This window comes from Elephantulus edwardii, unplaced genomic scaffold, assembly GCF_000299155.1.
Source record: "Elephantulus edwardii isolate Elephantulus edwardi_28Jun2011 unplaced genomic scaffold, EleEdw1.0 scaffold00234, whole genome shotgun sequence".
Classification (NCBI taxonomy): domain Eukaryota; kingdom Metazoa; phylum Chordata; class Mammalia; order Macroscelidea; family Macroscelididae; genus Elephantulus; species Elephantulus edwardii.
Genome location: NW_006399984.1, coordinates 2,479,634 through 2,494,505, shown reverse-complemented (window position 1 = coordinate 2,494,505; position 14,872 = coordinate 2,479,634). Strand labels below are relative to the sequence as shown.

General features: G+C 42.5%; 1 protein-coding gene across 1 annotated transcript in view; it reads left to right on the top strand.

Annotated features, from left to right (window-relative positions):
• Positions 1-14,872, top strand: part of HERC2 (HECT and RLD domain containing E3 ubiquitin protein ligase 2) — a 439,756-nt gene that overhangs the window by 13,229 nt on the left and 411,655 nt on the right. Inside the window, exon 2 of the mRNA XM_006898588.1 lies at positions 3,201-3,315. Coding sequence (XP_006898650.1) covers positions 3,201-3,315 — 115 coding nt within the window. The remainder of the gene's footprint in view (positions 1-3,200; positions 3,316-14,872) is intronic.

Genomic DNA, 14,872 nt, shown 5'->3' with positions numbered 1-14,872 from the left:
TCCATTGCATAGGTAATCGTCCTCTTTGGTCTGTCCAATGCATAGGTAATCGTCCTCTTTGGACTTTCCAATGCATAGGTAATCGTCCTCTTTGGCCTTTCCAATGCTTAGGTAATCATCTTCTTTGGCCTTTCCAAGGAAACCCAAACCTGCAGATGGCGGTCATGCATCCCATCCCCCACCTCCTACAGCAGGCGGCCAGTGGGGTGGGCGCCCCCCCCAGCACGGGCAGCCGTTGGGGGCGCGCCCCCCCACCCCTCCGCATGGGCGTTCAGCAGGTGTGCGGCTCCTCTTGTGCGGTCTGCCGGAGGCACCCGCGCCCCCACAGCCGCCATCCTGGCTCCAAGAATTCTCTCCAGACGTGGTGGCTTCACTGTACCAGTCTTGAGGAGGGCCAGTGGCCAGCCTCCATCCTGGGTGAGGGAATCCATTCGTTCAGGCTGTGGAAGCCTCATGGAGCTGTAGCAGCTGTTCGGTGCAGCACGGGCTGGGAGGGAGGGGGGAGGGAGCCATGAGACTCACCCATTTCTCCTTGGGAATCCTTGAATTCCTGTTGTTGAGCTTCAGTCTTCACTGAGGGCCAGTCATCAACTGTTTAAGTGTTCAATTATCAATAAGCCGAAGTCTGTGGAAGGCCATAATGGCCCTGCTTTAAGTGGTTCGCTACTACCGCAGCTCACCACACTGTCTCTGCCTCTGCTGCCGTCTTGGATCTCGAGATTTTTTTTTTTTAACTATGTGGGAGCTCTTGTGGTTTAGTCCAAAGGGAATTTGCGTTGCTAACAGTCAGATGCTAATGGTCAGAGAAGGCTTCCAGCAGCTCCTTGGAAGGAAGGTGGGTAATCGCCTGTGTGATTTATAGCCTCTGAAATTCTGTTGAGAGGTCAGCTGTGAGTTGGTTCTGATTTGAAAGTATTGAATTTATTTTTTTCTTTTTACATTGTAGATCTGAAACTTGCTAGAGGGTCATTTAGAAGTCGGCTCTGATAGAGATGCAACAAGTTGGACATTTCAAAAGTCCCTTGAAATACTTTTCTTCAATATACATGGGTTAATTTGTTTGTTTCCAGTTTAGATGAAAATGTGTGTGTGTGTGTGTGTGTGTGTGTGTGTGTGTGTATTTAGTTTTAGTTGTGGTGTTAGGTTGCTTTTTTTTTCAAAACTAGAGATTTCTTTATTAAGGATCATTTGGTTTCTGCATAAAAATCAGTTGTTCCTCATTGGATGTTATTAAACATCAAATCTTTGGGGGTCTGCCCCAACAACTGGCAAAATATAGTTATCTTTAGTGCTGAGGATGACAAAGCATTGAGATGATGTCTTGGGTCTCTGCAGCTGAAAGGTTCACCTTACCCGCCTCAAGAGAACACATATGGTAGATAGGTTTTTTAGGTTGGAAAAGGTCCCTGAAGAAAATGATGTAGAAAGATGCAAACACAGGCATCTGTGGGATTATTTGTCCCCAACTGCTCTAAAAATTAAAAAAAGCCTTGGGTCCACAAAGGCTTGCCGCCTGGTTTCTGCTATAAATAAACTGTCTGCCTAAAGAAATTCTGGAGGTATAAGATATGTGTCAAGAAGCTGGGGTAGTACAGACCACACAGGAACAGACACTGGTTTGCCTTTTTCTTTTTAAGTCCTACGGTAGGAGCATACTTTTCAATCACATTCATCATGATCCTTAAAACATCCCCATCAGCATTCCACTCTATGTTGGTTAAGGCCCTGTGCTGGCATTGAACAGGAGGTGTGTCACATTGTCCACCTTACCCATCTGAGTTGTGCTGCAGGTGTGGAGTCAATGATAACCAAAAAAACACTAGAACTGGATGTATTGGAAACCTTAATTGGTGTTTACTGCGCTGAAATGGAGAAAAAGTCAGTCTGTACTGCTGTGAGGTTCAAAGACGATGTGGAATTGGAGTCGTTAACTGCTCCAAGAGAATGGACGGAAAATAATTTTCTGAGGTCAAGGCCACCTCCTGTGATTCCAGACTGCGCTGCTGGCCTCTGAGGGGGTAGGCTTGCTGGTCGTAGTCACAGTGCTCCAGATCTGGCAGTGTCTTTGTGTCTGTGGTGGGGGCCAGCATCAGGCAGCACTGCACCCTTTAGTTGGGCTCAGCTCCCATGTTCATGTACATTTTGTAGATTACCAGGAAAAGCCAGTCTTCTCCAGTTACTCCTCTGCCAGGTTTAGCCCTGGACAGTGCCTTAGGGAAGTCGAACTTGTAGGGGCCACAGACAGTGCTGGAAGAGCTACACTATCTGTCCGTGGTGCTTGAGGAGGGCCATCTCCCCTGTCAGACCTGGATGAAACAGAGACCTCCCTTCAGCCACATCAGTGCCAGTGTGGCCCCAGCTTTGGACCACTCTGCTGCTCTTTACTGCTCTTTCTCCACCTCCAGGATGTTCTGCACGGCCTGGAACTTGGGGGCTTGGTGTCATTCATTGCCTTGATTTTCATGATGTTGTCACTTTGTCTACTTTGATGGGAGTCAACTGGGGACCCAAGGCAGCTGGAGAATGGTAGCAGGTGGGACACCACCTTCAGGAAGGGCCCTGTCACCATTTTCTGGTCTACAGGAAGTCCCATTTTGGGCCGAGGCTTCCAGTGATACCCCAGCTGGCCCCTTAGGGCTTCCAAGTCCCCGCCACCCCCCCACATTGCTGCCCTCTGCAGCCTTCTGGGACACCCGTAGCTGAGCACTCTATGTTTAGCTTTCTAAACAGAAAATTATTTATGTTTTAGAAATAAAAACATGTGTACTCAAAGGTTTGCTTTCGTTAGTTCTTACTGCTTTTCACCTATTTCCCTCTTTGTATCTTTATTGATAACATTACTATTCAATTTTGGCTTACCCTTTTTGTTATGTTTTTATGTGTCTTTTGTTAACCTAATAGAGAACTTTGCATAGTATATGCGCTATGCCTTTTCTCTTTAGTCTACTCTGTGTGTGTGTGTATGGGTAGATGTTTTTTGCTTTGTTGTGTGCTATCAAGTCAGATCCGACTGGCCAGGAGGAGATTGTCTCCCACCCAGTGGAGCATCTATCTGGTGGATTTGAACTGCCTTTTCTGCCTTTATTTCTTAGATAATTTTCATTAACCATTGAAGAATAAATAAGAGAAATGACATTTTTAAAGTTATTCTTTAAAAATTGTGATACAACTGCTTTACTTTGTAACTTTATTTTTGGTAGCTTGCGTTCACAAGAGATGGACTCTGTGGTCTGTGGAATGAGATGGTTAAAGATGGAGAAATTGTATATACTGGGACAGAATTGACATTCAGTGGAGAGCTCCCTCCTAGAAAAGGTAAGGCTCTTTAGCTATTATTTTAGATCTTGCAAAGTACTTTATAAGTTACATTTATAAAAAAATTAGAAATGTACTCTAGAAACAGAATTATTTGAGCAGAACAGTTTAGAAGTATTATTTTTCACTTTGGTAATTGCTGTCTAAAAATTGTTCCATTAGAAAAATCTGTTGCCAAGGACCTCTCCAAAATGCTAAAGAACAGTGATGTCAGTTTCAAAACTAAGGTGTGGTTGATCCAGACTATAGTCTTTTTCAGTTATATTCTATGCATCTGAAAGTTGTATAATGAATAAGGATGGCTGAAGAATTGATGCCTTCGAATTGTGGTGCAAGAAGAGTACTGAATATTCCTTGTACTGAATATGTGAAAACAAATCTGTCTGTAAAATGTAAAGATAGATTTATTGGAAATTTACATTCCAAAGGAACAGATCTCTCTTCTTCAATGGAAATATCGAGGAGAGGCCAAAACAGGTCTGTCTTGGAGGCAGTACAAGTAAGGTTAGACCTCTTATACTGCTTCATAACCTTTTCCCCATTTTTGACATTTGCCCTGCTCTCCATGCCACATTCACCTGTGCTACGTGTGATAGATAGTTATAATGACCACGCAGGACTCAATAGACTTTACTCACTTTTACATTGCTTATTAGGGAATTATAAGACTATAATTTGAGATAATATTCAACTAAGCAGTAAAAGAAGCAACTCAGAATCAGGATCAATAAGCACATAGGTGAGATTTGGAAGGCTCCGTTTGAAGCTCCATTGAAGTACATTTCTTTCCCTCCTTTCTGCTCTTTTACCCATTCCAGGCCCGCTCAGGACAGACCCCTTTGACTTCATCTTAATCCTTAGACCAGGCCCTTGAATCTCTCCCTGCCGGCAGAAATATCCCTTATTCTAAGGCCGCCTCTGAATCCTCCTTAAATTTTTGGCACTTCCCTTTTAATGTACTCCAGCTGTTTTTGAATAATCTTCTGCAAGATTTTACTTGAATGTGATACTATTGATATTGTTTCATAATGTCCATATTCTGTTGGATCACCTTTTTTTTTATCACTTTTTTTTTTAAAAAATAAGAACAGATACAGATCTTTAACAGTCAGTTGGCCAGGTAGTTGTCTTCCATATTTCTTGGAATAGACTAGTGAGTATGTCCAGGATTGAATTTGTTTGCTTAAACACCTCAATTGGTATTCCATCAATGACACTAGTATGCCAAAACTTAAGGAGAGAGGTGAATATAGTACCCAAAGGGACATTTATAGTAATAAACCTTGTTGTTAGGTTATGTGGAGTAGAGTACAACCCATACTGTCCCTAAGAACAACAGATCTGAATCCTCTTCTCTCCTGTGCCATCCTCATCCTTCCTGACACACTAGAAGACCCCGTTGTAGCAGTCATCTTGTCAGTCTACCTGGTCGAGGGTCTTCCTGTCCTTCACTGGTCCTCCCATCTTTCCATGCATCATGTTCCTTTCCAAGGAATAGCCCCACCTAGCAACATACCTGAAGTATATGAGATGAAGCCTCATCATCCTTGCTTCACAAGAGCACTCCAGCTGCATCCTCTCCAAGACATACTTTTTTGTTCTTTTGGCAGTCTGTGGGATATTCATTGCTTTTCTCCAACACTGTAGCTCAACGACATCTGTTCTTCTGTTATCCTTATTCATTGTCCAGCTCTCACATGCATAGCTGGTGATCAGAAAGACCATAGCCTGAATCAGATAAACCTTAGTCCTCAAATTGACATCATTACTCCTCAGTAACGTGGAGAGGTATCTGACTTCAGACTTTCCCAGCACGGTGTATCTCTTGATTTCCTGACTGTTGGTATGAAGGGTGTTAATTGTGAATCCAAATAAGATGAAGTTGTTGACGGTTTCAATCTTTTTTCCATTAATCATGATGTTGCCTATCAGTCCAGTGGAAAGAATTTTTATTTTCTTGATGTTGAATTGTAATCCATATTGAAGGTTGTATTCTTTGATTCTCTACAAGAAGTGCTTCAAGTCTTCCTTCCTCACTTTGAACAAGCTGTTATGTCATCTGCATAATACAGGTTATTGATGATTCTCCCTCCAATCTTGATGCCACATTCCTCTTCATACAGATTGAATAGGTATGGAGAGAGAATACAACCCTGACACACTCTCTTCTTAATTTTAAACCATGTTGTATTTTCTTGCTCTGTTTGCACAACAGTCTGCTAGTCCAGGTTTTTTGTTGTTTTTGCAAATAATTAAATGCTCTAGATCCCGTGCCTCTCAATACTAGTCGTAACTTGTTTTGATCTACCCATTAAAATGCCTTTGCATCAATAAAGCATAAATAGACATTCTTCTGCTATTTTTTACTTTCAGGCAGATTCATATCCCTGGTTCCATTGCCTCTTTAAATCCTGCTTGAACTTCTAGAAGTTCCCTTTCTAGTTTTAGCTGTTTTTGAATGATCTTCAGCAGTATTTTGCTTGCTTGTGATATTAATGATACCGTTTGACAGTTTCCACTTTCTTAGATCACCTTTCTTGGGAATGGGAACAAAAATAAATTTAGTTATTGTCATCTAGTAAATAACACTTTTTTTTAGTGGTTCTTATCCTTTATTTTGTTAATATGATGGATTACACTAATTATTTTTCTTATATTTTTAAAAATTTCAATTCATTCATAATGTTGCACTCTTCTCCCTGTGGCCTCCCCTCCATTTACTCCTCTCCTTGAAAAGTAAAAGAAAAATTCCTTCATTGGTATACAATTCCCTCCCCCCACCCACTCCACTATACAACCTTCATTCTGGACTCTTGTCATAACCATAATACCCAATAATAGATTGCTTTTAAACTATTCTCTCCCTCATCTGTTTCAGTGCAGTATACATAATTTATCCAATTTTTCTCAGTCTCATTCCAGCCTTTATGTCAGTCCCGTTCTACACAGTGGCACTATGCAGTATTTGTCCTTTTGTGACTGAGATATTTCACTCAGCATAATGTCTTCCAGGGTCATCCATTTTGAGTAATATTGCTTGAGTTCCTTGTTTTCAATGCAGCATAATAGTCCATTGTGTGAATGAATATACCACAGCTTTTTTATCCATTTGTTTGTTGATGGGCACTTAGGTTGTTTCCAGCCCTTTGCTACTGTGAACAAAGCCGCAATAAACGGGTGTGCCTATATCTGCCTCGATGGCAGTTATGGTTTCTTTAGGGTATATTTCCAGTAGAGGAATTGCTGGATTAAATGGTATTTCTACTTGTAACTTTTTGAGAAAGCGCCACACAGCCTTCCATAGTGGTTGCACCATTTTACACTCCTACCAATGGTTCCAGTTTCTCCAAAAGCTTGCCAGCATTTGTTGTTTGCTGTTCTGTTAAATTTTTCTATTCTTACTGGGGTTAGATGATATCGCATAGTTGTTTTGATTTGCATCTCTCTAAGAGCTAGGGATTTTGAGCATTTCTTCATGTATTTGTTGGCCATCTGAATGTCTTCTTTGGTGAAGTGTCTGTTCATATCCTGTGCCCATTTTTCAGTTGGGTTATCTACCTTTATCTTGTGGTGCTTGAGTATTTTATAAATTCTAGATAATGAGTCCTTTCTCTGACATGTCATTATCAAATATTTTTTCTCAGTCTATGGCTTTCCTTTTTACTCTGTTGGCGAAGTTTTTAGATGTGCATAGAAATTTGATTCTTAGAAGGTCCCATTCATCTATTTTATCCTCTCCTGGTTGTAGATTTTTCAGGATGCTTGGAAGACTATTTATGTTGTGGATTAGAACTTCTATAGTTCTTCCAAGCTTTTCTTTAATGAAGCTTATAATCTTTGGTTTTATTCCTAGGTCCATGATCCATTTTGAGTTGGTTTTTGTGTATGGAGTAAGGTGTGGATCTTACTTGAGTTTTCTACAGGTAGTTTTCCAATTTTGCCAGCATCCTTTGTTAAAAAAGGTTGTCGTTTCCCCACTTAGCTGATTTCATCTCTTTGTCAAAAATCAGTTGACCGTAGGTAAATTGGTTGATTTCTGGATTTTCTATTCTATTCCAATGATCTATGTGTCTGTCCTAATAGTACCACACTGTCTTGACCAGCACGGCAGAGTAGTAGGATTTGAAATCAGGTAGTGAGATGCCTCCTACCTTATTTCTCTTTTTAAGGAGTGCTTTGCTTATAAATAGCTATTTTTGTTTTATTGACTATGCACAGGCATTTGACTGTGGATTTTAACACAGTATGGATAAAATTGAGAAGAATAGGAAGAATCCCAGACTCTTAATTGTGCCCATATGAAACCTATACCTAGGTCACGAAGCTCCTATCTGAACAAAACAAGGGACAAGGGAATTAGGTTTGGTTTAAAATCAGGAAGGTTATGCATCAGGGATGAATCCTTTCTCCCTACCTGTTCAGTATGCTGAGCAAATAATTTATGAAGCTGGACTCTGTGAAGTGGAATGTGGCATCAGGATTGGAGGAAGACTAGTCAACAGCCAGAATTAGGTAGGTGACACAACATTGCTTGCTGCAAGTGAGGAGGATTTGAAACATTTGCTGCAGAAGATCAAGGACTACAGCTTTTGGTATGGATTATGTTTCAGTGTCAAGAAAACACAGGTGTCACCTGTGGGCCATTAGACAACATCATGATAGATGGACAAAAGATTGAAATTGTCAGTGATTCCATCTTGCTTGGAATCAACATTCAGGAGATCAATTGGCAAATCTGCTGTCAGAGAGCTCTACAAAATACTGAAGAGCAGTGATAATAGTTTGAAGACTAAGGTGTACCTAATTCAGGCCGTGTTCTTTTCAGTAAGTTGGTGTGTTTCTCAGAACTGGATATCCCATGAACTATCAAAAGAACAAACAGATACGCCTTGGAAAATGTGCAGCCAGAGTGCTTGTTGATGGTGAATCTTCATTTCTCATACTTTGGACATAGTCCAAAGCTACTTCTTATAATTAGATTAGGCTATTTCTTGAAGAGGGACATCATGCTTGGTAAGATGGAGGGTCAGTGAGAGAGAGGAAGAGCCTTAAGGAGATGGATTGTCATAGTGACTGCAGCAGTGGGCTCAGATATGTCAAAGATGATGAGGATGACAGAGGATAGGACAGGATTCACGTCTGTTGTTCTAAGGGTCACTGTGAGTTGTACTTGACTTGACAGCACCTAACAACAACAGTAAATAACAAGATATCAGATAGCAGAACTGCTCCAGAGGGTTTTAGTGGCACAACTTCACAAAAGCAATCTGCCATCTCTCTCCTATATAACCTCTGTCAGATTTAGAGAACTGACTTGAAATTAGCAACTGAGTGCTTAAACAGTGCACCATAAAGGCTTCTTGTTAATTCCTTTGAATCAAAATTCAAGCCTATTTTAAAGTTTATTCTGATAACATAACAACCTGATAGAACAGAGTTTTTGAGTTGCTCAGTGCCTTGAAACAGACTTCTACTCATAGTGACTCCATAAACAACTGAAGAACATCAGAAGTATGAGCTAAGACAGAGACAGACATTTTTGATTCCCAGCCTGAGTTCCATTATATGAGATTCTCATATAGTTGGTCTGAGTTATGGCCTAGCCATTAGCATTTTTAGGTTTCCAGGGGATTCTGTTATATAGCCAGGATTATAAACAACTGGCTTGAAAAAGAAAACAGATGTTGTAAAATGATGTTGATCAAACTACAGTGACAGCTTTAGACACAGTGCAATCTTGATGGTAATAATTTAAGGTTAGATAAAAGCAGATGATAAAGCAAAACAACAATGAGAATTTAAAATCAAAGTTCTCTGGTCTCTGTAAACACTGCAGTCTGAAAATGGAGTCTTAACTCCATTTTGAGTTTTGACATGAGTGGGGAATCCATATTGCATTTTAAAAGTTGTCTTTTCTGACAGAAGTTTCTTGGTGCTGACCTGATGATAACACCCTTAAGCAGATATTTTTCTTTTCCTTTTTCTCTAAGGTCTGGCAGGATGTTAGGATATCACAATCTATTTACAAAGAATGGCCTCACTGTAGTCAAACAGATGCAAGATAAAATAAACTTGTACCTGAAGAGTTTTGATGTGTAATAGTATCAGTAAATCTTTATAATTTATTCCAGCGACAAATGTGATTGAGGAAGCTGTTTTGCTTTTCTTGCCATCTCATTGCTACTGAATCGGAACCAATTTCTAGCTGACTTTCCAGAATGGATTATGTTGAGGTATAATCCGTGTTGCAGACTGTAATTTTAATCTTCTACAGTCAATGTCAAGAAGACAAAGATTCTCACCACTGGACCAATTGGCAGCATCAGGGTGGATGGCGAAGAGATTGAGATTGTTCACAGCTTCAGTTTGCTTGGCTCCACAGTCAACACTCTTGGCACCAGCAGTCAGGAAATCAAAAAGCGTATCGTGATGGGAAAGTCTGCTGGACCTCTCTAAAGTACTCAGGAACAACGGTGTATCTCTGGAGACTAAGGTGCGCCTGATACAGGCCATGGTATTTGCAATCGCTTGTTATGCATCAGAAAGTTGGACAATGACTAGAGAGGACAGAAGGAGAGTGGATGCTTTTGAGCTGTGGTGCTGGAGAAGAGTACTGAATGTACCATGGACTGCCAGGAAAACAAACAGATTCATCTTGGAGAGGATTAAACCAAGCTACTCCTTGGAGGCAAGGATTCTGGGGCTTCGTCTGACATACTTTGGACATGTTGCCAGGAGGGACGGGTCCTTGGAGAGGGACACATGCTTGAGAGGGTGGAGGGACAGCGCAGGAGGGGAAGACCCTCTATGAGATGGACTGATTCGGTGACTGGGGTAATCGGGATGGGTGTGTCAGAGGCAGTGCGGTTGGCGCAGGATGGAGCGGGGTTTAGGGCTGTTGTGCATAGGGTCGCTATGAGTCGAAAACGACTCGACGGCACATAACAACAACAACAACAGTAAATGCTTCAGATTTTCTTCCCTTTTTGCCAGCAAGGCGTGTCGTGTCATCTGCACATTGAAAGTTGTTAATAAGTCTTCCAATCTTCATACCACATTCTTAAATTACTATAACAGAGTGTGCAGAGAGCAAAACAAAACAGTATAGCAAAATTTGTGAAGAACTTTAGTTAGAAAGCAAAAAGGGAAGAACATGTTTAACATTTCTCAAATTGAAAGGATTGAACAACAAATTGAAGCCGCCAGTTGCAATGCTAAAGGATTCTGTGGGCAATATCTTGAATGATGCAGAAAACATCAAAACAAGATGAAAGAAAAAAGAGGTGGTCGGCATGGAATCATATCAGAATATAGCAAATGATCAAGTACCAGTGATAATGAAGGTAGAAGTTAAAGTTGCACTAAAAGCATTGGCAAAAACAAAATAAGACCTCAGGAATTAATGGAGTACCATTTAGTCTGTGCCAACTAACCTTGTGCTCATTAGCTTTTATCAGATGACTAGAAGAAACGTCTATTTATTCCCATTCCCCCCAAAAAAAGTGATCCACCTGAGTGTGGAAATTAGTATCACGTGCAGGCAAAATCTTGCTGAAAATTATTCAAGAACAGCCAGAACAGTATATTGATGAGCAACTCTCAGAAATTCAAGCTGGATTTAGAAGAGGCCTTAGATCGAGGTATAGGTTTGCTAGCATCAGATAATCTGGGTGGAGAGCAGATAATGTAAAGTTGTTTACTTGTGCTTTATTGATTATGCCATGTTTTTGACTGTATAGATCATAACAAAGTATGGATAGCATTCAGAAGAATGGTAATCCCGGCATACTTAATTGTATTCATAAAACTTATACATAAACAAAGAAATAGTTGTTTGAACAGAACAAGGGAACACTGCATGGTTTAAAGTTAGGAAAGAGATGGCTCAGGATTGTATTCTTTCTCTAAACCTGAATGCTGAGCAAATAAGCTGGGCTGTATGACAAAACATGAGGATTGGAGGAAGACTCGTTGACAAAGATACATAGGTGAGACCACATTGCTTGATCAAACTGAAGAGGACTTGACAAAATCGTAAAAAATCAGATTATAATCTTCAATATGGATCACATCTCAACATTAAGAGAATAAAAATCATCAGCACTTGGACCAGTTAGGCATCAATTGTGATAGATGGAGAAAAGAGTGAAGTTGTCAATGATTTAATTTTAATTGGATCCACAATCAACACCCATGGTAGCAGCAGCCAAGAAATTAAAAAAAAAAAAAAGTGTTACAGTAGGCAGATCTCCTGTCAAGGACCTCTCTGTTGCTGTCAGTTCCCCTGCAACTTAACAGTAACAACCTGATGGGGGCAAGCACGATGCCGATACACCACTCCAGGAGAGTATCAGAGAGTCAATCCAGCTCAATTTTATTGGGATCTGCAGTACACTTATAAACAGGAAGACAGGATAGAGTGGCCTTACAGACGTAGGACATGGCAGATTGGTTAGGAGAACTTCAGCCTTGTGCGGACCACTCCCAGCTCAATAGACACGTGGCAGCTGTCTTCCCAGGTTTCTTCCAGCTTTCTCAAGCCGGAACAGCCAAACACGGGAGCTTTCTCTATCCTGTATTCAAGGCCATTGGGAGGCTTGCACTTACCTGGAGCTTAGGCGATCTGTCCTGGCCAGAGGCCCTCCCTTCCTCCCCAGCATTCTGCAACATCTCTCCAAAGTGCTAAAAAAATCCCCGGTAATAACATTTTAAAGACAGGTGTGCATGTTCTTAAGGTTGCATGTTCGACAGTAAATATGTTTGATAGAATAAATCATATTCTGAATACAAGGATGTTGAAGGTCATTGACTGGTGCAGGTCAGCCTGCTTAACAGCAGGAGCTGCTTTCTCCGGGGCCTTGGTAGTGCTCTGAGCCCTTTATGTCAGTCACGGGATGTCATGGGGTCTGGGAAACAGCTGATGGCCTTCTTGGCCTCGGGTGCCAGGGCCATGGTGAGAATCTGAGGAGACCCACTTGTGCTGCTGTTGGGTAGTAATGCCAGCGCCTTTGGTGATCTGGGTGGGCTGCATGCTGGCTCTGCCCAGAGTCTTCTGGGGATCGCCAGTTTTCATCTCCTGGTCTGTGATGGTGGCCAGGCTCAGGGAATGACGATTGATCTACTGCAGCTCTGCAATGCGTTCCAGTCATCAAGTTGCTCCGTTTCATCCTGGCAGGTATCCATGTAGAAAATTTCTAAAGGGGTTCCTCTGGACACCTTGGCCTGGGAGTAGTGAGCAGAGATGGGAGTGGTGGGCCGGTAGTCAGGCGGGCTGAGCAGGGCCGAGTTCCCATCATTATTAGTAGAGCTCAAGCAGGACGGAGACTGGGAAGAGGAGGTGGTTTGAAGGCTGGCCTGGGGTGCAGGGGAAGACTCCTGTGGAAGGATGAGTTGGTGCTGTCTGTTCCTCCACATCCAGCTTCTTGGTCATGGTGATGATGATGATTTGTGTGGTGTATTGACTAGCAGAGCGGGTCTTACGACCTGAGTCCAGAAAAACGACCCCCAGAGAGTCCAGGTTGCTCTCCAGGAGGGCCTGACTCCAAACAGAGATGGGTGTGAAGTAGAGACTGTCCAGGGAGGCAGATGCTAGAAAATGGGGGATGCTGGCTTTCCAGGAACACTAGTGTCATCTGGCTGGGTATGAGGCAGCTTGCTGGTGATAGCAAGTGGGGTCCCCTCCTCACAGCTCAGGTCCTGGTTATCAATGCTCAGGCCCAGCAGGGGTTTATTCTGGGGCTCCCTGCTCTTTTAAGGCATCAATAGCCACTTGGAACTTGCCTAGGTCTTGAAACTACTGATCAGCATGGGCAACCTGTGCACATGGGCAGTGAGGTGGTGGCAGGTGTGCTCAACCTCAGTCTTAGCGTGGCCTAGATGCTCGGCTTCAGCACGCAACTCCTTGTTTTTCTTCTGTAGTTGCTCGAGGCCCCACAGCTGCTCCTGCACCTCTTGGTTTAGTGCTTTTTGGCATCATAATGTGTCTTGGCTTTCTCCATCTGTAGCTTGTAGTGCTCAGTGGCCTGCTCTTTCTGGTTTAGCTGGGTCTGCAGCTCAGTAAGCTGGGCCTGGAGTCACTGAGCCTCCTGCTTGCTCTCACCACCCTGGGCCTTCAGCTTCTGTTCCTGTACCTTGCTGGCTTGGCCATGGTCAGCTAGCTTCTTTTTTTCTTTTTTTAATATATTACTAATTTCAGTGAAAATTTACGAGACTTTGGATTTCCATTAATTCGTTGTTGTACTTTTCTCCCCTCCCAACCCTCCCTCCCTAGTACACTACCCTCTTGGAAAAGTAAGAGAAAAATTATTTCATTGTTTTACAATCCCTTCCCCACAGGTCCACTCCACTATACAGCCTTTGCTCTGGACTCCTGTCAGGACAAAAATACCTAATAACATATCCCTCTTAAACAGTTTTCTCCCTCATCTGTTTCAGTGCAGTATACATTGAACCCATCTTTCCAAATTTCTCCACAACCCCAAGGTCAGTCCTGTTTTACAACAGTGGCACCATGCAGTATTTGTCCTTTTGTGACTGAGATACTTCACTCAGCATAACGTCCTCTAGGGTCACCCATTTGTTTTTTCAATGCAGCATAGTCTTCGATTGTGTGAATATACTACAGCTTCTCTATCCATTCGTTTGTTGATGGGCACTTAGGTCTTTTCCAACTCCTTGCTATTGTGAACAAAGCTGCAATAAACATGGGTGTGCATATATCTGCTTGGGTGTCACTTCTGGTCTCTTTGGGAGATATTCCCAGTAGTGGAATTGCTGGGTCAAATGGTATCTCTGTTTGCAACTTTTTTTCATTTTTTATTATTAATTTCAGTGAATATCTACAGAGATCTTGGATTTCCATTCATTCATTGTTGCACTTTTCTCCCTGCCCACCCCCCACCCTATTTGCTACTTTTTGAGAAAGTGCCACACTGCTTTCCACAGTTATTTTACACTCCCACCAGCAGTGAAACAGGGTCCCAGTTTCTCCACAACCTCACCAGCATTTGTTGTTTGCTATTCTGACTGGGGTGAGATGATATCTCATAGTTATTTTGTCAGGTAGTTTCCTGCTAAGTTCTTCCACTTGGGCAGTGAGTTTCTACCTCTCCTCCAGGACCTTGATGTTGACACTTGGTAGTGTTCTGTGCTTCCTGTCTCACCTCTGTCAGGTGAGTCTCTTGATCAGCTTGCATAGCTGCCAGCTCCTGGATGTCCTTCTCTTGCGCTGATCTACCTCTACTTCCAGGAACTGCCGGCCAAGGTTAGCCTGCTTGACTAAGTCCCCAGTTCTGCTTGACCAGCACGCCGTGGGCCTTCTTTAACATGCTCAGCTGCGCGGTATGGCATAGCTGTCCTTCTCTGCCCCCAGCTGCTGGGTGCTTGCACTTGCTTTGCCACCTTCTGCCACAGTGGTCCCAGCTCCCTGAAATATCACTCCACCAGTGCTACTGCTACCCTTTATGCTTGTTGTTGTTGTTGTTATGTGCCGTCGAGTCGCTTGCGACTCATAGCGACCCTATGTACAACAGCCCTAAACTCCGCTCTGTCCTGTGCC